The 25,079-nt window shown below is 44.3% G+C and overlaps 1 protein-coding gene across 2 annotated transcripts in view; it reads left to right on the top strand.

Annotated features, from left to right (window-relative positions):
• EMB1030 (Alanyl-tRNA synthetase, class IIc) overlaps positions 1-24,769 on the top strand; it is a 56,165-nt gene extending 31,396 nt beyond the window's left edge. For both annotated transcript variants that reach the window (XM_087384419.1, XM_087384420.1), the window contains exons 5-16: positions 8,261-8,389; positions 8,536-8,756; positions 9,042-9,220; positions 9,367-9,445; positions 20,131-20,265; positions 20,388-20,537; positions 20,950-21,060; positions 21,527-22,453; positions 22,790-23,062; positions 23,172-23,381; positions 23,753-23,907; positions 24,136-24,769. In XM_087384419.1, the coding sequence (XP_087240545.1) occupies positions 8,261-8,389; positions 8,536-8,756; positions 9,042-9,220; positions 9,367-9,445; positions 20,131-20,265; positions 20,388-20,537; positions 20,950-21,060; positions 21,527-22,453; positions 22,790-23,062; positions 23,172-23,381; positions 23,753-23,907; positions 24,136-24,469 (2,903 nt within the window). In that variant the 3' untranslated portion in view covers positions 24,470-24,769. The remainder of the gene's footprint in view (positions 1-8,260; positions 8,390-8,535; positions 8,757-9,041; positions 9,221-9,366; positions 9,446-20,130; positions 20,266-20,387; positions 20,538-20,949; positions 21,061-21,526; positions 22,454-22,789; positions 23,063-23,171; positions 23,382-23,752; positions 23,908-24,135) is intronic.
• Positions 24,770-25,079: the final 310 nt, after the last annotated feature.

Raw genomic sequence — 25,079 nt, 5'->3', positions numbered from 1 at the left:
TTGCGAGTTGTGATCTGGGGGTTGATGAGTCTATATGAGTCAATCAGAGGGAGTACATGTCCCAAGTGATGATACAACTATGCGATTGAAGATAGCTGATCCCTCTAATCTATCCAATATATCATGTGTTCTTGAAATGGGGACTCTGTTTTTGTTGGTTATCTTACTCAGTGCATGATAGTCGATGGATATTCTCCCCATGAACCATCACTTTTCTGCAGTAACAGCATTGGTGAACAGTAAGGGGATGAATTGGGCTGAATCAGCCCCTTCTCTAAAAGATTCCTCACCTGGCTCATGTTTTCTTCTTGCTGAGCTGCACTCACCCTGTAAGGTGGCCTGCTTGGTGGACTATTGCCTGGGACTATATCAATCCCATGATTCTCGGGCCTCTCAGGTGGAAGCTCCCTTGGCAATGAGTTAGAAAAACACTGCTTAGAGACAACAAATTTTGGATCGTTAGACTTAGTACCCTTTGCAAAACTAAATACCCAGAAATATGATGTTCCATTACTGAGCAATAGCTGAAAGAGATACAATAGGGACTGACCCTCCCTGATGTTTGACATCCAATACATGCGTCTTCCCTCTGTGCTCCAGAGTAATCTTCCGATTATATGTATCCACCAAAGCATGAACTTTGTGACACCAAGGCATACCTAGTAAAACATCACAACCCTCAAGAGGCATAATATAAAATTCCTTGCTGTCCACAAAGCTTTGAATGTGCAAGTGGATCTTTCCAATGATAGGGGTGACCGGAATGCTAAACCCAGGACAAGCCAAGCGTGCCTCGCTCGTAGGCCCCATCTCCTTTGCACAGATTCCAAGTTTGCTTGCCAACTTCGGAGAGATAAAGGTCGCACAAGCCCATGGGTCAAAGAAAATCAATGACATCGATCTTTCACTTTGCCCCATGCCTTGCATAGCTCCCTAGTATCCCCATTTAGCTGCTCACTGATAACATCAGGCATCAATCGTGTAGAAGGCTTAGGCTTCTTGCCTTTTTGCTCATCCCTATCATCCATCTTCCCTTTGAGCTTACGTTTTGGGCATTCTTGTGCCACGTGCCCCTCTTCGTTGCAATGAAAGCATTTATTGGCCTCCATCAAAGCTTTCCTTTCCTCACGTGACAGCCAATTAGAGCCTGGCCTATCACGCTTCTTCCCTTTATTGAATGTAGCCTTGGAAGCATTCCTTGGCTTCCCTGCTTTCTTAAAGCTATCAGATTCATTGCTCTTCTATCCGCTGGTCTTTCCAAGCAACAATACATCAGCTATGGTTGCGTTTTCAATTAGCTAAGACATGTTGGTTACCCTTGTCTTTGTGCAATAGTCTCTGATTTCTTTAGGCAGCCCACAACAATATTTTCAATTTACGCCAACAAAGGCACATGCCAAGAAGAGCTAACCGGCAATAGGGCTTCTCAAAACTTTTTATTTTACTCATCCAAGTTATTACAGTTGGCTACATCCAACTTGGGCCAGAGTAAGTACTTGTACAAGCTTTTCTTGAATGGACATTCAATGCTTAGAATGGGGAGAGGGGTTTGTATGCAGGTTTGGAGGAGAGGGAGGCCTAAAATGGCAGAAAACAGCTAGTTTTTGAATCTGCAAGGGTTAGTTTTTGCCCAAAAACCCTAATCCATACTACATAGGTGATCGAATGGGACTGTACGGATCGTGTGGAACGTACAGAATTTTCCGTACATCAAACGTAGGCAACAATGGCCCCGTTGAAGGTCTTAAAATTCACTGCTGCCCCACCTTCCTTGTAATCCTTCACCTTACCTTTAGGTGTTGGATTGTCATAAACAGGTGGCTGCAAAAATGGAGGATGCATAGCATTACCTCCAGCCTTTCCTGCACTGCCACTACCCATTGGAGGGTTTGCCAAACCAGCCCCATGCATTCCAAGCATACTTGTGGGAGCTCCGAAATTACCTTGCATTCCTGGCTGCATGTCAATATTCCCATACATTATGCTATGCATTCCGGCTGCATACCCCCAGACATATCCCCTTGCATACCCTTGCATACCTTGCATACCAGGCTGAGAAGCTATTGGGTAGTCAACAAGCATTCCATGATTATCTACAGCTTGACCAGCCATAGCCTGGAACACATAACCACCATCAAAATACCCTGGATGCAAAGAGGGTTGGGAAAAAGCTTGCTGCCCCTGATTTGCATTCTGTAAATTATTCCCTTGGCCATGCATATCCATACCAAGACCATGAAAAGATTGTTGCAATGGAGCACTCTGTGCATTTGGCAGAACTGAGGGCTGTCCATTCAATGGCAGCAAACCAAGTGATTGTTTTTGGACCCAGTGGGCTATCCTGCATGAGAGTGTCTCTTTCTGTCCTTAGACGTCAAAGGAGCATGCATAAACTCAAGAAACTTTGGGTCCTATGTGAGCTGCGTGAGTGTTCCCACGGCACTCATCAATTGTACCTTAAACAATCTTCTGCATCCCCAGCCTCTTTTGACCCTTTAGACAGAGAGGTACTCACACCAAAAGGATTTACAGCTTGCTGTGCCTCAACATCCAGATCATCTTGAGAGGCACCCTCATGCATAGATTGCTCATCTTGCTCATCATGAGAGGACTGCCCTTCCATATCCCAATCTTCATCATTGTAAGACATATTTGCTGAGTTTTCCTTGCTGTAATCCAATTACAGTGGGCAATACTTCAACAGGCTCACCTCCTTAAAGAAGATGGTGATGTCCTGACAACGGAACCATGAAACCGGCCTCAAGGCCAACAAGAGGCCGGTAATAGACAACTAACGAGGCAATGCTATCACATTACTAATACTCAGCAAATATTTCAAATACGAATTGGAAGCTAGAGTGCTCGTGCTCAAGAACAAGGACACAGATTGGCCCCAAACCCTTGGCGCCCCTTTCGGTATTTCTTTATTACTAGGAGTTCCCTGAAAATGATTACACAGCAGTCACAAATCCTCTTGCATTCAGAGAACTCCACACTCCATTAGGCATGAATGTCCCTTCTCCCCAGCCCTGCTGGGGTCTGCTTTTATCAAGCACACGATAAGCATCCAAATCTGTCCCAGGTAATTGCATAAAAACCCGGAACTGTAACTAGCAATTCATTATGCTGACATAGTTCCCCTACCTACCAACAAATGCTCACGGAACCAATGATGTGCTCAAAGTCCGAGATGAGAGCATAGATGACTAGCTGACAACTATAGAGCAAGCTATGACATACCAATTGGAGAGCACTCTTTCCACACTACCACTCAGCTAGCTGTCCGTACAACCATGTACTACCAGCCGGTGCACGCATAGTTTTGTACGGCCCGTACTCATCATAAGCGCTCGTACAGCCTTGGAGATCGTGCGACCCTATGCAAATCCTGATGTCTGTATAGTTGTACAAGCTCAGCTGTCCGCACAGCAATACACACTCTGTCCGTACACCCGCACAGGTTCTTTGTTGTCCATATAGTCGTACACGCTACTGTCTGTACAATCGTACACTCTCAGTTACCCGTACAGTCACACACGCTTTTGCTGTCCGTATTGCCCTTGAAAATCCCGTACGTAGAGGTCGGTACACGCTTCCGTACCACCACATGCGATGCGAACTCTCTCTTCTTGGTTTTGTGCCCTGTCGACCTGTCCATCATGCCTTTCTTTTGTGATTTTTCTCTAGGTGCTTCCTTTGGCAACCTTGCCAAATCCATCAAACCATGGGGGAATGTCACGTATCATCCCCTTCTCATTTGCCCCCATTGCCCTGCCTAGTGGGGCAATTTTTTAGGACCCTACCAATGGTCCAACTTGAATTCTAAGGGTCCTTTGCGCCCTCTTTGGACCAATCCACAAATTCACCCCCAAGGTACTAATCCATATGCACACCACCATCCCATGGCCTTGCCCACTTAGTTTTCTAGGGTCCTGCCCACTTGCAAGCTCAAAACTCACACCCTTATGACAAAGACTCTTTTCGATATATACTGACATTGGACCAGTTGCTTGACTACTTATGGAATAGAGCGTGTTTAATTGCAAGCGATAGTAAGCTCCTTTGTCTTTAAAGCTCTTTTCATTTGATTGCACTCATACCAAAGGCTAGTGCAGTTGCTCACTTGTGAATTGGGGAATTGGTTACGTTTTGTTGGGGACTAGTGCCTTACTCTCCTCCTCTGTGGGTGCCGAGAAATAGCGTGCCGCTTAGCAAGTGCCACTATCATTCCCATCATTTGTCTCCCCAAGAAAGAGAGTAGGGAGGGGATATCTCCGGTCCTTGTGTGTGTTAAAACAATGTCAGGCCTGTCATGTCGTAGTCTTTAGGTCTTTGGTAGACTGTTTCATTGTTCTGTTTTCTTGGTCGAACAGGAGATTGTAGATGCCTATCCATGCACGTATTGACGGATTTTATGTGGATGATTGGGCTCTTGACAGAGGTGGTACAGTTAGCATTGGAGCTAGAGTGTCCACTTTGGATCATTTTTCAGTCATTCTGATCGTTTTGGATTCTCATGTGAGGGGCTGTTCTGCCATTGTTAGGATTCCAGATGCCTTTTAGACTGAGGAGGGTGACTTTTATCTTTCGGTTGCTCGTATCAGGAGGGGTGAGATCCTCAAGGCGTGAGATAGGTATCCGTTAGCAATTGGATGCCCTCCAGAGGGAGGAGCAGAAGAGGCCTACAGATGCTTGGCTTCAGGAGCGTCTTGCTGCAGCAAGGGCCCAGCAGCAGTCACTTTTAGATCAAAGAGCAGAGTATGCCTTTCATGGCAGAGAGTCATTTTGGACTCAGACGGGAGGTAGGGTCAAGAAGCAGTTCTTCTCTACTCTTGGCCCCAGACATAGTAGGGAGAGCGTCTCACAGCTTGTTGACTCAGGCGGAGTTCTTTAGACAGATCTGGAGGCGGTCTTGCAGGTTGCTACCGATTTCTGTACCTCCCTTCTTACAGCAGATCTTGACACTCAAGCCACAGATCATGCTAGAGTGGTTATTTGGCAGCACTTACCTGGGTTAGTGGCTGTGGATATGACTGTCCCACTTGATGCACCCTTCACCAATTTAGAGTTTAGGACCGCTCTCTTTGCCCTTCACAAGGGCAAGTGTCCTAGTTTAGATGGACTTAACCCCCTTATCTTTTATTACTTTTTGGGATCAGATTGGGGATCACATTACTTCAGCCCTGTAGGGTGTTTGGGACTCGGGTGAGATGCTAGACTCACTTACGGAAGGATCTCATTCATTTGATTCTGAAAGGGGGTTGCAGGAATTTAGTGTCTCAGTGGAGACCAATTACTTTGCTGGGTACTTTGTATAAAATCTTAGCAAAAGCTATCAGTCTTGGTTTGCAGCCCTTTCTGCTAGATCTTATCCATTATGCGCAGGCGGGCTTTGTGCATGGCAGGAGCATCTTGACAACATCTTCTCATTTTGGGAGTCTTCTGATTGGGCATTGCATAATGGTCACAGGCTGGCCATTCTACTCTACTTTGAGAAAGCTTACGACAGGGTAGCTTGGGGATTTTTGGAGGGCACACTTACTCGCTTTGGTTTCTCAGATGCATGGATCAGAGGGGTGTCAGCCCTCTACAGATGAGCCCACAGCCAGGTTCTTATTGGTGGAGTTAGGGGGGACAGGTTTGAGATTACCAGATCAGTCCGCCAGGGATGCCCTTTCGCCCCCTTCGTGTTCTTATTTGTGGATGAAGCTATGAGTTATTACATTAGAGCTCAAGCTGATATTGTAGGGCTCAGGCTTCCTTTGAGGCAGGAGGATGAGCTCTTAGACAATGAGTTGCCAGATGATACGGTTGTTTTTTTGGATACCACTCCACAAACACTGACATCATTGAGGACGGCGTTGGATTTGTTTCACATTGCGGCAGGTGCATACATTAATTAGAACAAATCCAAGGGCTTTTGGATCAGTGATAAGGACACTCCAGACTAGGGGAATGACATAGGGCTCACTTGGATTCAGAGGGGTGTTTCTGTCAGATATCTGGGATGCCAGGTTGGGGTAGCATAGCAGTTTGCTTCAGTGTTGGAGAGTATCAGGAGGAAACTCATTTTTTGGAGTTCTGCCAGACTTGACCTTGCATCCAGAGTTGTGGTTGTGAATGAGGTATTATTGGCTACTGCCTGGTTCGTTTGCTCTTGTTGGTGCAGGTCTAGAGATTGTATCGCTCAGCTCATGAGACCTATCAAGAACTTCCTATGGAGCGGTTTAGATGGCACCTTAGATGTTGTAGCCAGGGTGGCTTGGGAGACCCTCGTTCTCCCCACTGGAGAAGGTCTCAATATTATTGATGCGAACTTGCAGTGTATGGCCTTACTCTGCAAGTTCATAGTACGTGGATTGATGCCTGGACAGGAGCCCTGGAAAGATTTCTTCTCACGCAACATTCAATCTTGTACTCCATCTCATGGGGGAGATTGGATGGATAGCATCAGATGAATCTGTACTTTAGCCCATCTCAAATCTTCCCCTTCCCCTCTCATGGCTGCTATTCTGAAAGCTTGGGGCAGCTTCAGAAAAACTCTTCGCAGAGTTCCACCCACCTCTCGTGAAGAGATTCACAGGCAGCCAGTCATGTCGAATGACTGGATATTGGATGACCATGGCAAGCCACTTGGAGTGTCACACTATATGCAGTGGTCTAGATGGGAGAGGGGACTTGCTTCTACAGTAGGCGCATGGCAGGCCTTTAGGAGACTTCCAGAGGATCAGAGACTTTTAGCAGTTGCCCACCTCAAAGGGAGTGCAGTCAGGATACAGTAGGTAGAGGTAGCCATTCCGGCAGAGTGGATAGACATAGATGATATGCCAATCACAGAGTTCACTTGGTGGGGAGCTTTCTCAGGGACGGGCATTCCTTTACAGATTATTGCCCTGCAGGATATACATGAGGAAACCCTAGTCTTTGATGTTCAGTCGAGAGGTAGTCTTGTGATGGTATTCATTTGGAGGTTGCCTTTTAACTTGTCACAATTGCAGGTTTCATGGAGTGGGGCACGGACTCACAGTGGTTTCTTGACCTTGATCCCCTTCTCCTTGCACTGGGGTCTTGGAGACTCTGGTTATATGATGGTTCTCCTATTAGGTTCTTGCAGTGGGACCTAGGGGAGCGGGAATGGATTGATGAGGGGCACCGAGAGAAGAGCATCCCCTTCTTTCATTATATAGTCAGAAATGCCCGGAGATTTCAGCTTAGTAGTAGAGGTTGGAGGCCCTCTAGAGCCCCTCATTGTGATAGCTTTCAGATTTCCACAGCTGTGTGGAAAAACTTTTGACGTAGTCTTTGGAAATCCCTCAGGAATAAGAAATATCACTCTTTTCTTTTGGCTTTCTATTCATGGAGGGATTGCAGTGAACCTGTGGAGATCTAGGTTCGGGGCTGACCCTACTTATTCTCGTTGCCACATTGCACTTGAGTCAGTACAACATTGCCTTTGGGAGTGCAGACAGGCGAGGATGATCTGGAAAGGTGTTGCTAGGATTTTCAGGATTTTTCATACATCACCTTTCTATATGAACTGGGGTTCTGTAGCATGGTTCTCTCTTACTGGCCCTCAGGTGTTCTTCGAGGGACATGATCCAGGTCCAACTCTCATTGTACGGTGACACTCAATGGAGTCTTGTTCCCTTCACTCCTTTCAGACCTGCTCATGCCTCAGCAGACACATCATGGGAGATTCTGGCTAGCATTGCAACTTGGCATATTTGGAGAGCCAGGTGTACAAAGGCGATGGAGGGTACCTAGGTTCACCCTTCCCAAGCTATGGTCAGTATTGGATCGACATAGTACACACTTTGATGGCCATCTGGGCGAGCATGCAAGGATCCTCTAGAGCAGCCACTGCCAGGAGAGTTACTTTTTTCAGAGTTTGGAGAGGATCTCCCTTCTTCTCTGAGTCTCCTTCAGGGTTGAGGTGGCATTTTCAGCCTCCGCCTTGTTTTTGTTCATACTTAATGAAGTAATTTTCTTGGGAAAAAAAAGAAATTTAAGTCTGACACTTGGGCTATTTTTCCTCCATAGCAAATGCACTGTGCATTTTTGGGCTAACTCTTTTTATTCCAGAACATCAAGACCTTTCCTTCAAATATTTGTTGTACATTCTAAGCATGTGGTCATGTCTCAAAGTTCTTGTAACAATGACAGTCATTGTGCTGCCTTGATTCTACCTCTGAGAGATTCTTGTTGCACAGGAAATGTCTGACTAGATAGTGGATGATTAGTAACTATATGTGTTGTGCAGGACTGAGTCCACTTGAAGCAAGCTCCTTCCTTTCAAGTTTTAACCACTTTTCGAGGACTTGCAAAAAGTCCTCAGTCTATTCTTGTAGCCATATACAAAAATCAAAAACTGTGATTGGAAACATATCAGGTATGTGAGGCTCCCTCTTTTGAACTATGAGAAAAGATTCCTTCTGACCTCGATTGCTGTCCTATATTGTAAGACATAAACATGTATAGTATACTAGTGAAGCAATTTGGGCCAGACTTACTTTTTGTAATCATTTGATTGTGCAGATGACTTGGCTGTTATTGAAACTACCACGGACGAGCATACAGACAGCAGAGGATTGATAGATCCATCAGTGACTGGTGATGCCATTAGGCGACGGTTTCTAAATTTCTATGCCGCACGTGAGCACAAGATTCTACCTAGTTCATCTCTTGTTCCAGATGACCCTACTGTTCTCCTCACTATAGCTGGCATGCTTCAATTCAAGCCCATATTCCTTGGCCAGGTTCACACTTTTGGAGAGTTTATCTTTCTTACACTTCAGTTTGCTCACCTCACACTTTTACTTTTTGCAATGCTCATGGATTGGGTTTGACTTATGTTTTGGATGCTATTATATAAAAACAAGCCATAATTTCATGATTATAGTAAACTTGATCAAATCATTTATTCTATCTTCAATGATTGCAGCTTGCTTAACGAGCTGCATCTTTTTGGAGCACTTGGCACAAGCAATGTTTGAATATGCTGATGAATAGTTTATGGCATTGATTATGTTGTGTCATCACAGGTTCCCCGACAAGTTGCTCGGGCCACAACCTCGCAGAAATGTTTACGAACAAATGACATAGAGAATGTGGGCCGGACAGCACGACATCACACATTTTTTGAAATGCTTGGCAACTTCAGCTTTGGTGATTACTTTAAACGTGATGCAATCAGATGGGCATGGGAACTGGCTACTGAGGAGTAAGTAACTTAAGATTTAGTTTCATATGAAAGGTGGCTGCTCTTAAAACCTATATTTACTCTAGTATGAAAAAAATGTTGTGTATGATGAAGAGGCACAAAGAGGCGCAAACCTTTATTTGATAAGGCTTTATGTTCATCTGCAGATTTGAACTGCCGCTTGAGCACCTATGGGTGAGCGTTTTCAGGGATGATGATGAGGCGCTAATAATATGGCGTGATGAGGCAAGCCTTCATGGCCTGCATGCTCATGATAGCTTCCCAGCCCCTCACGTTCTTGTTTTAATGAAAGGCAGGGGCGAGAGTTACACATTAAATCAAAATTTTAAAGGTTATATCCCATGGTTACTATCCTAAGGGTAGTATAGCATGCCGCATATTTTTATACCATATTCCTATGCGTAAGATGAATGTGTTTCTTAGTGTGTCAACTTATGTAGTGGTCTCACAATTAGCCCCTTGTCTCAATTGTAGCCTATGTGCAGGGGTAAATAGATGAGGTTCTTAAGTTGTTGAACTGTCCTAGTCCCTAGAGGTTATAGTTGTGGGTGAACTCGGAGCATACGATACCTCCTTCTATTTCATGGAAAGCTTTAATTCTACTCTAGTCTCATTGGTGCAGTCCTTGTTTAGTCTTGTGTCATTAAATTGCCTTCCCTATACTATTGAATGACTTCTAGATAAAAAAATGAAGCGTAGGAAAAGGGGCGAGGAGAAGTAGGGAAGCAGGAGAAGAGTGAAAGAAGTGAAAAGGGTAGTGAGATACAGAGCGAGGTACTAGTAACAAGTGCAAGTTTCCTAGAAACAGAGTTGAGTTGGAAAGGAGAAAGAAAGAAAGAAAGAAAGAAAGAAAGTTTATTAAGGTCTGCTAAAGACTGATGGGTTTATGAGACTGATAGAAAAACCTGATACAATGAGCAAAAGGGTGGAGCTACTAAGTGAGCATCCTAACCCATGCTACGGAAAATTGTGTAGACATGGTCAATGATATCATCATACATGTCACCCTAGTCATAAAATATCTATGGCATCAACATCTCCACGGAAGATGCAGTCTGATCAAGTGTCAAGATACACCCGATGATGGACTAGATAGTTTAGGCAAGAAGCTTGTGATAGATTGCTGTTTGCTATCTGAATGAGGGGTACGTCGTGCCCTCCTGGTAGCTATATGATGCCTTACGAGTGTCATGGTAACCCCTGTCGGCCGTACCCTAGAAATGTCGGTGAGTGTGATCTATATGTCTGTCCTCTGTCGGGTGTGTGTGCCGCATCTTGTTCTTGGGGTTCTTGCCTCTTGTACTATGTGTGACCGGGGGGGTAACATGCTCAGACTGGAAGAACTCTGTGATCATACTCTAGGATGGACCAGGTACTCATGGCTCCGTGATCTGATGAGGCGCTCCCTATGTTGGACCGCCTCATGAATGAAAGCGGCCAAGCATCTCTTGTTTGGGTATGAGAGGAGTCTGGAGAGGATCTGAAAAGGTAGTGGTATCGTCCACGGATCTCATAGTAGACTGGGCAACGGAAGAAGTGCTCCTATGATTCCACCTTATGCTGATCACATAGTGTGTAGATACGACTCTCTCTTGGGATCCCATTTGCTTACCCACTCTCGATATGCAGTCGGTGCGATGACACACGGAACTGTCGAGTGGCAATCTTGAGCGAGTGTGGTAGGTGGATCTGGGTGTATGGTGGGATAATGAAACCCTCCTCATAACTGTGCAAGTAGTGGTTTCGATAGAAACTAAGCTTCACAAGAAGCTTTGTCTGTGTCAACTAGGTCCTCAATGTGTGTAGCTGTAAGAGATCCTCCCGGATGATTGGGTTGAACTCGTTGCCCCGAAATGGGACAAACAGGGCATCAATGCTATACTGAAAGGGAGGCAATCTGTCTCTATGGAAACCCAATCTCTCAAACCATCTTCATGTGTGTGCATACCAGCATCTCTGATTACCCTGAGCTGCCAATGCCATAGAAGATGCTAATGCCAACGAAGGTATCCTGCATTGCCTTGCAGTACAGGAGCCATATGTTCGCACACAGTATAGATAATTGATAGTCCTAAATGCCGCATCTAGCTGTAGTGGGGAAGCCCCGAATTAGCTTGAATGATCTTATTAGGGACATATGGCTTGCTGCTGATCATCCGTGACAACAAGAGAACGTGTAATCTCTCCACTTGAGTCCACTCTGTGCCAGACCCCTAGCAAGTGCTGCCGTACATGCCCGCAAGTTGGACCAAGGAGTCAAAAAGGAGAACCTTGGTCCATGGGTCCTGAAAATGTGAATGTCTCTCTAGTCGGGCAAGGGAGGCGTATCCTCTATTCAGACAGGCCTGCATCACCGCCTCCTCCAAAAGTTTTTTTGCACCTCTGTAGAAATATGAAACTATCCCAATCAGGAGCTCTGGAGGGCCTCCAACCTCTACTGCTAAGCTGAAATCTCCTGGCATTTCTAACTGTGTAGCGAAAGAAGGGGAAGCTCTTCTCTCGGTGCTCTTCATCAATCCATTCCCACTCCCCTGGGTCCCACTGCAAGAACCTGATGGGAGGACCACCATATAACCAGAGTCTCCAAGACCCAAGTACCAGGGGAACAGGGTCAAGATCAAGATACCACTGTGAATCCGTGCCTCACTCCATGTACCCTGCAATTCTAACAGACTGGAAGGCAACCTCCAAAAGAATATCATCTGAGGATATGAGAAGTCTGCCTCCCGATTGAACATCAAAGACAAGGGTCTCCTCATGTGCATTGTGCAAGAGGCAATGACCTGTAAAGGAACACCCGTCCTCGAAAAGACTCCCAAGCAAGTGGACTTTGTGATCGGTAAGTCATCTGTATCTATCCACTCTGTTGGTATGGCTGCCTCTATCTGCTGCATCCTGACTGCACTCCCTCTGAGGTGGCCACCTGATATGAGTCTCTAATCTTCTAGAAGTTGTCTAAAAGCCTTCTAGGCACCTATAGTGGAAGCAGGTCCCCTCTCCCATCTAGACAATTGCAAATAATTTGACACGCCCAGTGTTCTACCATGCTCATCCAATATGGATTAATTTCATATAACTGGCTGCTTGTCTATTTCTTCGCGAGAGGAGGGTGTAACTCTCCAAAGAGAGTCTCTCAAGCTGCTTCAAGCTTTCAGAATGGAAGCCATGAGAGGGGAAGAGGGAGAGACCTAAGATGGGCTGAAGTAAAAATCCATCTGGAGCTGTCCATCCAATCTCCCCCGTGAGAAGGTGTATAAGATTGAATGGTGCAGAGGAAAAAATCCTTTCCTACTAATTTGCAGAGCAAGGCCATACACTGCAAATTCGGATCAATAATATATAGACCTCCTTCCCCTGTTGGGAGAATGAGAGTCTCCCAAGCCACCTTGGCTACAACATTTGAGGTGCCATCTAAGCCACTCCAAAGAAAGTTCCTGACAGGTTTGATGAGCTGAGATATACAACCTCTAGATCTGCACCAAGAGCAAACAAACCAAGCAGTAGCCAATAATACCTGGTTCACAACCACTACCCTAGATGCAAGGTCAAATCAGGTGGAACTCAAAAAATGAGTTTCCTTCTGATGCTCTCCAGCACGGGAGCAAACTACTATGCTGGAGAGATGCCTACCCCAACGTTGCATCTTAAGTACATGATGGAAACACCCCTCTGAATTCAAGTGAATCCTATGTCAATCCCCCACTCTGGAGTGTCCTCATCACTAATCCAAAAGCCATTGGAGAGGATACCCTCTAGAAAACCCGAGTCTACTCTATCATAAGATTTCTCAAAGTCCAGGAGTAGAATGGCAAGCCTATGGCCATTATGTATGGCCCATTCAGAAGCCTCCCAGAATGAGAAGATATTACCAAAGATGCTCCTGCCATGCACAAAACCTGTCTGCATATCATGTATAAGATCTGGAAGAAAGGGATGCAGACGTAAGCTGATTGCTTTTGCTAGGATTTTGTATAAAGTACGCAACAAAGTGACCGGTCTCCACTACGACACTAAATTCCTGCAACTCCCTTTAGGGATAAGATGAATGAGGCCCTTAGTAAGTGAGTCTGGGATCTCACCCAAGTCCCAAACGCCCTATAGGGCTGAGGTAGTGTGATCCCCAATTTGATTCCAAAATGAAATAAAGAAAGAGGGTGCAAGGCCATCTGAACCTGGACACTTTCCCTTGTGAAGGGCACAGAGAGCAGTCCTGAACTCTATGTTAGTGAATGGTGCATCAAGTGAGACTATCATATCTCCAGTCACCAACATAGGTAAATGTTGCCAAATAATACCTCGAGCATCATCTCTGGCCTAAGTGTCAAGATCTGGTGTAAGAGGGGAGGCATAGAAATCGTAGCTACCTGCAAAATGGTATTTGGATGTGTCTGCTAAACTCCGTCTAAGTCAACAATCTAAGAAAAGCTCTCCCTTATGTGTAGGGCCAAGAGTAGAGAAGAATGCTTGTTGACCCTACCTCCCGTCTGGGTCCAAAATGAATCCCTGGCATGAAAGGCATACTCTGCTCCCTGATCCAACAGTGAATACTGTTGAGCTCTTGCTGCATCAAGGCGCTCCTTAACCCAAGCATTCTTGAACCCAAGCATCTGTAGGCCTCTTCTGCTCTTCCCTCTGAAGAGCAACCAATTGCTGGCAGATACCTATCTCTCGCCTAAGAATCTCACCTCTTGTGAACTGAGCAACTGAGTGATAAAAGTCGCTAATATCTGAGAGGGCTGCTGCTATATCTAACGAAGAAAGCAGCCCATCGTGCATGTGAGAAACCCAAGTTTGCAAAACAGCCTCTGTGAGGCCCTCCTCTGTGTAGAATGCATCTGGAATCTTGATACTAGTAGAGCAACCTCTCACCTCAGGATCTGAAACATACAGAACAACTAGAAAATGATATGAAGTGGACACCCCAGGTGTAATGCATACTGTCCCACCTCTGTCGAGAGCCCAATCATCCACATAAATCTGTCAATTCGTGCATGGATAGGCATCTGCACCCTCTTGTTCGACCAAGAAAAGAGGAGTGAATGTGGCTGAGTGTGAAAAGCATCATCATGCCAAGCATCTCTGGCATTGTACTAAAAAAGGAAGGCATCCCTGGCTGCTCTCTCTAAGGAATGTAAGCCACCTTTCCTACCACCTCTTTTGTCTGTGGGCATTTCAACCATGTTGAAATCACCCCCAATGATCCAAGACTCTGCAACGCCTGATTAAGAAAGCACCCCTTCCAGAAAAGGAAACGGTCCCCTCTTGAATTGGGGGCATAAAGATTTAAGAAATCAAACCTTATGTCCACCAATCAAAAGAATGACCCATTGAGCTCTAGAGAGAACTATGATCCCATGTCCAATCACCAAGGGTAGCATAGAAGAAGAAAGAGAAATACAAGTACCTCCCATGGTGCCCAAGGCGGGTGACAAAAAAGTATGCCCTGAAAGAAGCTTACCTGGCTTAGCATAATCCTTGACATCCAGTTTGTGTTCCTGAATCATGAGGACATCAATGGGCCCCCCAGTAACACCTGGATGAAGTTGGTTACGAATCAGTTGCCTACGGCGGCAGTGAGGTACACCTCCAAGGCCCTGAATGTTCCAACTGACAATTCTCATCGACGAGAGGAAGAGGCCGGATGAAAAACTCTACCCGACCTGGTAGCGGAGATATCCCTTTCTTGGAAAAAGTTCCTCCTATGAAGAGAAGGGAAGTCAACTGGGGAAAGAACTCCCACGCTTTTAGAGGGGGAAGCTCTATCCATGGTGTTGTGAATGAAGTGCTCCCCAAGGGTAGAGGGTACAAACTCGTCCTCTAAATCAAACTTTGCCATGTCTGCCAGAAGTGTAAAAGAATTCCTCAAGGATGCTCCTAGCATAGGTGTGCGGAGGATCCCTATGGATGAAGGAGTAGAATCAATAATCCCCTTGCCTTTCTCAAGAGGTGGCAATTTGGGAAGACTGATTCTCAGTCACATTTTTTCATGTCTGCACGGCAGGAATTTCTTCAGCATGTCACTTCAAGTCTGTCTCCTCATCAAGCTATGCAACTTGAAGTTCCTTTCAAGGGAAGTGAATTGAAAGATGCCATCAGATCATGTGGGAGATGGAAAAGCCCGAGTTGGGATTGCCTTACATTGGAGTTTTTTCTGCAATATTGGTATGCCATTTCTCTGGCACTATTATGTATGGTTAGCCATGCTGGGAAATCAGCAAATGCCAGCCAGTTGGAAGAAAGGGTTGATCAAACTATTCCCCAAGAAATGTTTGTGTGAGTCTTTTGCAGATTGGAGGCCCATTGGAGGCCCATTACACTCATGCCTGTCATCTGTAAGTTGGTTGTTAAGACGATAGTGGCTTGTATCAAGGGTTCTTTGCTTCAGGGTTTACACCTTCCTCATTATGGCTTCATTCCTATTACAGATAATATTGCCAATGCTCATGTGGGATTGAATATGGGAAGTACACTGAGCAGGATGTTCTACTACTACAAGTGGACATTGCTAAAGCTTTTGATACTGTACAATGGGATTTCTTCTCTTAGATTATGAATCTTTGGGATTTGGGGAAAAAATGTAGCATGTTATTTATTTGGTTATATCAAGTCAGTACAGTTGCTGGTATTCCGGCTGGTGATATTATTGATCAATGGACTATTTCTTGTTAAGTATGGCAAGGCTTCCCTCTTCTTGCTTTGTTTTATGCCGTAGTTACTCATACTGTGCTTCAATATATGGATCACTTAGTAGCGATAGGTGCCTTGTATGGTTTGGAGATACATGGAAGAAAGCCATTGATTGCACAAGTCTATGCCAACGATTTCTTCTTTTCAGCCTCAGAATTTCTGAAAGGGACCTCTCATGCCTCATGCATGCATTATCTTTATATGGTTTGGTAGCTGGTCTACAAGTACATTTTAAAAAGTCTAATCTTTTTCCTTTGCATGGGAAAGATTGGCATCATATTTTATGACTGGGGAGATAGTTCCACCCATGCTACTTGAACATCATCTTGGTTATCCATTGGGGTGGACAATCACTTGCTACTAGCAAATGGATTGGGTGCTTCACAAGATGAAGAAGAAATCGAAATATTGGAGGCTGGCCATCCGGCCATTACATGTCCGCTTTCACATAGTTCAATTCTGGCTGCCTACGTCCAGTTTTATTTGCCCTTGATGATGCTTGCTAAGCAGGATATCTCCTATTTCATGTCTAATATCATGGAGCTTTTTCAAAGATCACGTTCTCAACGTAAAGCCCTCAGGCTACTTTTTGTGGATCAGGTTTGCTCACAAAAAATGCATGGCGGATTGAATACTCCCAATATTTATATGCATATTGTAGCTCACAAGGGGAAAATTGATGCTTCAATTCATGCAGGGCGATCAGCCATGGGTCTATATGATGCAACATCTGCTATTGCACGTGTCTTTTGTAGTCTTTGGTTGTTGGAAGCTGACCCAATGGGATTTTCTTCTAGGTCACTGAAAGTGGCCTTCAATAAATTAAAGGGCAGTAAAACTAACAAGTAACCAGCCTACACTGTTACAATGACAATTTAACAAAAGTATAACCAACAGATTGGGAGCTAGAGTGCCCCTGCACCGAGACAAAGACATAGATTGGCCCCCAAACCTTGGCGCCCCTTTTGGTATTTCTTTAAATAAGTGAGAGGCCCATAATTGCAGGCTACATAAAGGGCACATTCCTTCTTACCTCTGCGGCATTCCACATACCTTGCATAGCCTTTATTGTTCACTACTCTCACCTCTTGGCAATAGATCTCCATTCCTATTCTAGAAAGCTTGCACACAGCCCGAAACTGTCACTAGTAACCACACTTGGCCACACAGTTTCCCATAGTTGTCACTAGTGCCCAATTAACCACCTATCTGCTCAAAGCAGAAAAGGAAAGACTATCTAGGACTGTCATGACCAATAGTCTCTCACCCTATGGGTCGCACATATCTCGATGCATCAACTTATTTCCTTTAAGAGAACTGGTATCGCAACACAACAAACACTATGGCAATAACACCTGTATCGTCCCACTTTGGATTCTGGGGATACTTCCCATTTCAAGCATGGATTCCCGTGTACCAACGATGTGCCATTTGCCTAGCAACCACTGCTTGCACGTGACATATCTCCTAGAGAAACCAAAAACATATTTCCACTCGGAATATGTTACCTACCAAAGCCAACAAATAGGATTCACTATGAATTCGATCCCACTTGCATTCAATGCATATTCCTTCCTCTCAGTAGGCATCAATATCCCACGCAATGACCTTGCTAGGTTCTGTTCTCACACCCCAATGGCAATAGGCATTGATCTCTGTCCGTACACGTGCATGAGGCTTGGATTTGTTACTAGCAACCCATACGGGGTCACTCAACTCCCCTCACTGCCACGGGTGTCCATGGACTCACTGTAGTACCCAAGCAATGGGTAAGCGCATAATTGATCAGCCCATAACCTCGGAAGCAAGAACCTGAACTTCAGGCATCCACAGTGGACCACCTTGCCAACTAGGCCTCTCCGAACAGGTCACAACCAAAGGAGAAGGCACTCAAATGCTGCCATGTCAGCACGTACAGCTAGCCACGGACAGCTTCCGTACGATGATCGTACAAGCCCGGCTCATAGTCCATACTCTGCTATACAAAGACCTTCAACAGCCCATACTCAGCTGTACAAAACAGTTTGTATGCAGCAACCATACAAGATTAGTCATACAAGGCTTCCATACGCTATCGTCATCCCCAGCGCAGACAATCCGTACTCCTTTCGCGTACATTGATGTACCTTACATTTCCGTTCAATCAGCCCTTGGTGAGGAGACTACGCACACCTGCCTTCACCTACTGGTACACAGTCCATACGTACGCACGCTAAATCGCCTCGAGGGTGCCCATGCCCTTACGTAGGCCGTACACAGCACTTGTCCGTACGGGTTAGCAACCGGCGGTCTCCTCCTTGCACCCGCATGATTAACCTTTGGCTCAGCTCCCGTACGTCCGGATTCGTCATGCGCCCAGCCTCCAAGCTCACGCCATTCCCTATGCCCATCGGCCAGCCCAGGTCTTTCCAAGGTAATCCTTTTCGATTTGATCTGCGTGGGCATGCCACGTGGCAGCCCACGTTTTAGATTGCCCCCAAGGGTTTTTAAATTTGGCCCCAGGCCTTCTAGTTGGTCAATACCAATGACCAACTTAAGGTACATTTACCCCTTGCCCCTTCTATGGGGACCATTCCAATGACCAACTTTGGATCCTAATGGTTCTTTGCCCCCTCTTGGGCCCAAACCCCCAAATTCACCCCCAAGGCACAATTTGCTAGGGGTTCTAGCACATCAAGCAACCCATGCCCTTGCTCCTTGTTTTCCCAGGGTCCAGCCCACATGGAGGCCAACATGCATGTGCTAGAAATCGCGCCCTCGTGACAGTCACATTGATGGTAGGGTCAATGGACATTCCTCTGTCACTCGTTGTGTTCTGATTGGAAACACATACTCTCACATCTTAAATGAAAAGGCAAGGACACCCTTGCAGAAAACTCTTTGTGTGCTGAGAGCCTTCATTTGTCAAAGGTCTTTACACCTCCGTTGGCATTGTAGGAGCCTTGCCGCTCTTATTTCATTTGGTCCAAAGGAATTTCTCTTGTGGGTGATGTGCTTGATGATGTTGGTATGGTGATATAGGCAATCAAACAGTACAGTCTGGGACAGCACTATTAACCCCTATTGCATTTGCTTCATGGCTTTCAGCTAGTGCCTCGTCTTGAGATTCTAGACCCCGTCCAATCGGATGATGCTGCTTGCCATTCTTTGCTCTTGGCTGATGTCATGGTTGCATCATTGTATAAGATTTTGCTGCCTCCTCCTTGGGTTTCTTTACATGTGAATCACATTTTTGGTATATGACACGTACTTCTCGGTGGTGGCAAAAAAGGTTGCAACAAATTTGGGCTTGCAAAGTTCCTATTCAGCAACATTTTTTCTTATGGTGGTGAGTTTTGCTTGGGGTTCTTCCATTTGGATAGATCCTAGCTCATCGACATATTGCTCTCACGGCTTGTCGCTGATGCCTGTCCTTGTTGGAGTCAATGCCACATTTATTTTGGCATTGCCTGGATCTCGCAACTTTTTGCTTTTGCTACTGCAGCATCTTTAAGCCCGTTTCCCTACTACTCGATTTGGTAGGCTTTTTTGGCTGTTTGGTTTTCATCTTGTCAGGATATGATCTTCTCTTGTATTGGGTTTGTTATTAGGGACTATGGACTCTATGGAAGGATCACAATCATAGGGTCTTTGATGATCTGTCCCTCGCTAAGTATCATTTTTCCGGGCATCTTTGTGGCAATCCTTCTATGATTGCCTCCATGTGCAGGATCTTCATTATCCTGCTTTCTTGTCATTTAATAAGATCTTCTGATGGCTGTCCCCTGTTTTTTCTAATATAAATACAACTGGATTTTACCCAAAAAATGTGTGTGTGTGTTTTAGTTTTGAGTGGTAGCTTTTCCACTGTGGGACAGCTATAAATATACATTCTTCTTAATGAAAAGTTTCTTTTACCCCCCAAAAAAAAGTGTGTACATATACATGTATGTGTGTATGTTGGGCTCTGATGATGTCAGTGGGGTGTCATAATAGCTAGTCCCTACTATGCGTGATGGAGTTTATGGTTTTCAACCTTATGAGTGAAAATATCATGAGATTGAAACTGCACTGTGTGCTGTATTTTTAGAGGATGAGTTTGGGCATGTTATTGGATTCACCTAGATATATATGTATGTATGTATATTTCTAGAAAATGATGTTTTCTTGATTGAATAACAAGAAGCCAGTTTGTCTACAAAGATGCCCGGAAAGAAGGTGCTCAGTGTAAAATATTATGGCAGGTAGGTGTACAAGAAGAGAGGATCAAGCGCATGGGGGAGGAAGATAACTTCTGGTCCAGTGGTCTCACGGGTCCATGCGGACCATGCTCAGAGATCTATTACGATTTTCACCCTGAGAAGGGAACTGCTGATGTGGTAACATGGCTTATTCATATATAGAATGAATTGTTTTGCGTATGTATTTTGTTTAATAGAAACAGATTTAAGTATGAATTGACGACAGTTTTGTGTTTGCCTTTGGAACCGTTTTCTTGCAGGATCTAGGAGATGGTTCGAGGTTTATAGAATTTTACAACTTGGTTTTTATGCAGTACAACAGACAAGATGATGGAAGCTTAGAGCCATTGAAAAATAGAAATATAGACACAGGACTAGGTCTTGAGCGGCTGGCACAGATTCTTCAGAAGGTCTACTATTTTTATACTTTGTAGGCTTACAGTTTTACTTGTCTTTCTTTTCTTTTTGAGGCATTGGCAGACCCATACATGGATAGTATGTCTCTGCTTTTAGTAGATTGGAAAATTAAATGTATCAATTTCTTGCATTGTACAATTTATTCATCTTGGATTATTCCTGTAGAGTTTTGGCTAAAGGCTTCCTGAGCGAGGCATGAGGATGGCATCTTTATTGATGATAATATCACTCTTTAAGAGTTGTCTGTCTCTCATAACGATATGCAGTGGTTTGACTAAGAAGGATGCAGTGATGGTGCTCTTTCTTTGTTTATAAAAGCCTTCATATACTTTACCCTAACTTGTCTGGTTCTTCCTATGATTTGGCCAGGCAGAGTATTCCTCAATTTATCTTTCTGCAATGCAGGTCCCCAACAACTATGAGACAGATCTGATTTATCCTATCATGGAACGTGCAGCGGATCTGGCTGGGGTGAAATATAGCAATGGGACAGAGCAAACAAAAAGACTGCTGAAGGTAATGCAGCTATTTTCTCTCTGTATTCGGCTTTACTCTTGAACTCACACAGTAATATTGCAAACTTAGCCCTCTTCTTAACCAGAATTTGTTTGCGATGATGAGTAGTTAGTCTATATTCACCACATTTTAGTAACCTGGATCTGGTTTAAGGCTATTATTCAAATCTAAGAAAAGTGTTTTAAGTTTCCTATAGGAGTTAAAATCAAACTGATGCTAGACTGATAAGGCACTGAGAATATGCTCTTCAGTTCAGCTACACAATTGCAATTCACAGTCCTGTATGTTAAAGTTCTGCGTTAAAAGTACCCACTGGGTGAATCACAAACAGTGTCATTATCTATTTCCAGTGAGAAAAATAATGTTTTAATTGTAGAGTTGTTCATCTAGAAGAAGGTAAAAAACATTGTTGCTTGGTGGTTTTTCTTTGGAGTGTTTTTCTAAGCAATGTATAAGAGTGTGGCAGGTAATTGGAGATCATTCTCGTGCAGTAGTTTACCTTATCTCCGACGGAGTGACCCCTTCTAATATTGGTAGAGGCTACATAGCTCGACGCCTTATTAGAAGAGTGGTTCGTATGGGCAGGCTCCTGGGAATTAAGGGAGATGGGCAAGGTGACCGTGAAGGGGCCTTCCTGCCCAAGGTAGCAGAAATCGTTGTGAAAATGAGTGTGAATGTCGACCCAGACGTGAAACGGAATGCTAGTCGCATCTATGAGGAGCTGCGCAGAGAGGAGATACGGTTTGTCCAAACCTTGGAGAGAGGTGAGAAGCTCTTGGAGGAGCTGCTACTAGAAGCACTGTCAAAAGTCAATGACAGTGTTGATGTTAAGCCGTTGTTATCAGGGAAGGACATCTTCACCTTGTATGATACATATGGGTTTCCTGTGGAGATCACAGAAGAAGTTTCTGCAGAGCGTGGAGTGTTGGTAGACTTGAAAGGGTTTGAAACAGAGATGGAAGCTCAGAGACGGCAATCTCAGGCCGCCCACAATACTGTAAAGCTTGTTGCTGGTTGTGCTGTGGCTGACATTGCTGCCAGTGTTCCTCATACTGAATTTGTTGGCTACACTACCCTTCAAATGTCAGCCCATGTAGTAGCTCTTCTAGCAGAAGGATTGCCTGTGCATCAGGCCTTTGTAGGAGAAGAAGTTGAAATAATCCTGGACAAAACACCTTTTTATGCAGAATCAGGTGGTCAAAATGGTGATCGTGGATTGCTTTTTATCCAAGATTCAAGCGTTGAAGGAGGCCCTTGTAGTATTTCTGTCATGGATGTACAGAAGATTGGCGGTGGATTGTTTCTCCACAAGGGCATTGTCAAAGAGGGTAAGATCTGGATCGGGGCAAGTGTGGATGCAACTGTGGATGAGAAGCTAAGAAAACGTGCTCAGGTACTGTGTATATCTTTGTATGTGCTCAGGTACTGTGTGTATCCTTGTACAGACCACCAGTGTATTTTTCTTTTGCATGGCTACTTTGCGAAGTACCAGTGTCGTATGCAAGAGGTTATTAGGCATGACATTAAATTATGCTCAATGTACTTTCTTGATAACAATGGACCAAAAACGGTTTGAGATTTGTAATCAGGACTCATGAGGAAGTTCTAGTAAAAGGTAAGGATCTTTACAGAAGGATTTGTTAATCTTTATCAGTAATCACAAATCTAAATTTCTATCGCTTTGGACACATTTCTTACTCTCCTTTGTCCCACAACTGTTTTGACTCAGGCACATCACACTGCCACACATCTGCTGCAGTCAGCTTTAAAAAAGATTCTTGGAAGTGATACCTCTCAAGCAGGTTCTTTAGTGTCCTTTGACAGATTGCGCTTTGACTTTAACCTTTCAAGGCCTATGACCGAAACTGAAATTACCAGGGTAGAGAACTTCATAAATGATTGGATATGCATGCAAGTACCATTGCAGACAAAGGTCATGGAGCTTACAGAAGCAAAGGCGGCTGGAGCTATTGCAATGTTTGGTGAGAAATATGGTGATGAGGTTGGTCGTCTTGAGCCAACTGATTCAAATCATGCTGTCTTCATTAGTGTGGGCATTTAAATTCTTGTCTTCACATCATGCCATTGAGGGTTTTATGCCTGATGGACAGGTGAGAGTCGTTGAGGTGCCTGGCATTTCACTGGAACTGTGTGGGGGAACCCATGTCAATAACACCTCTGAAATTCAGGGTTTTAAGATCATCTCTGAGCAGGGAATAGCATCAGGTATCCGGCGTATTGAGGCAGTTGCAGGTCCTGCTTTTGTTGAATATGCTATTGCCAGAGATGGCATGGTGAAGCAACTAACTTCTTTTCTAAAGGTGAGGCTGTTTACTAGAAATTTTCCCAACCAAAAGTTCATAGAAACAGGAGTTAGGTCAAGAAATACTTTTTAGGATATTAAAAAAACCGAAGATGCTTTTTTATTCACAGAAATCACAATACTTTTCCTGATGTAAATGTGGTCTGAGACTTAAAATAACACAATTTTCTTTGTTGCAACTGCCTTTGAAATTAAGAAGGCACAGGGTAAGTCAGAGGTGGATAATTCTTGTGTTTCTCATAGATTACTTGTGTGGAAGCCATCTTATAGTAAGGTTTAAGAGTAAGAAATGCTATAAAGATTGTATGAAAGGAATAAAGTGCTTGAATGTCTATTTGACAACCTTGTTTCTCCGTGCATATTTAGCAGATTAAGGCAGAGGATCTACCAGCAAGGGTGACTAGCCTACTTGAGGAGATAAGGTCTGTTAGAAGTAAATTGGCAGAGTTGCAGGAGAAAATTGCCATTATGAAAGTTGAGATGCTTGCTAGCTCAGCTGTGCTCGTGGGTTCCTCTCAATTCAGGTAATTTCAGGGAAACTGCATTGTGGAGACCTTGGGGTGTGACTTATTTTTCTTTTAAACTAACTTGTTTCGTATATTTTTCTGTATTCTTTGATCTGCATCAAACAAGACTGACAGCGAGAATGAATTTGGCTTTTTCAAAGTGATAATAATGTTTCTGATTACATACTCCCTTTTGTGTCTATGGAGCTGCCTTCACCATATCATTTAGCTTGTGACATTATGCAGTCTAGTAGCTGGAGCTCTGGAGGATATAGACGCTGATGCTCTGAAGGTTGCTGCTGAGCATCTAGTCAATAAACTGGGTGAGAAGTCAGCTATTGTTTTAGGCTCCTGTCCTGATGAGGGGAAGGTGAGCTTAGTAGCAGCATTTGGACCCAACGTTGTGCAACATGGGCTGCATGCTGGGAAGTTTGTTGGTATAATTGCTCGTGTTTGTGGTGGTGGTGGTGGTGGAAGGCCCAATTTTGCTCAAGCTGGTGGGAAATTACCAGAAAAACTTCATGATGCCTTGGGAAAGGCAAGGGAAGATCTGCAAGAAGCCTTGTCTAAGAAAATCTAAGATGCAATCTTTGGGTGGGTGGCAATTCGGACATAGCATATTCTAGAGTAGGCTTTTATTCCGTGGAATCTTCTCTGAGGACTGCTACACAATCTTTCTGGAAGTCAATAGAGACAGTTTATAGAAAAAGCCTAGTTCCTGTACCCTTAACAGTCTCTTGGCTTCTAGAGAAATTCTTAAAAGAGTCTTTAAGGTAAAGCGATTGACACATGCAATCTACATCTTGGTTGCTGTTATATGTCCAGGAAAAGAAACATTTCCAGAAAATATACCTGCAATTTCGGCTAGAAAGAGTAAGGCACTAGTGCATTCAATGGTCTTCTTAGTTGCCACAATATTCAAAATCTCTCTCTCTCTCTCTCTCTCTCTCTCTCTCTCTCATGCAACAACAAATCTGGCTTCTAGGACTACAATTGCCTTTTTGCGCTCTCCCCTCTCTAGCTGCCCATTTCACTGTCTTCTATTTTCAGTCTCTGGAAGTTTGTTGCTTCTAGGCAAAATCTTTTAAACAGTTCATGACCCATGTACCGTTCATACCTCAACAATGGCAATAGAAGAGAGCTTTTATAAAAAAAGTTAAGTAACCAAGACGGCAAAAGAAACCAGCTAA

Source organism: Dipteris shenzhenensis, chromosome 14 (assembly GCF_047967505.1).
Source record: "Dipteris shenzhenensis isolate YYH24624 ecotype China chromosome 14, Dip_SZ_1.0, whole genome shotgun sequence".
NCBI lineage: Eukaryota > Viridiplantae > Streptophyta > Polypodiopsida > Gleicheniales > Dipteridaceae > Dipteris > Dipteris shenzhenensis.
Note: the sequence above shows the minus strand (reverse complement) of the source record. Positions and strands in the feature narration are given on the sequence as shown.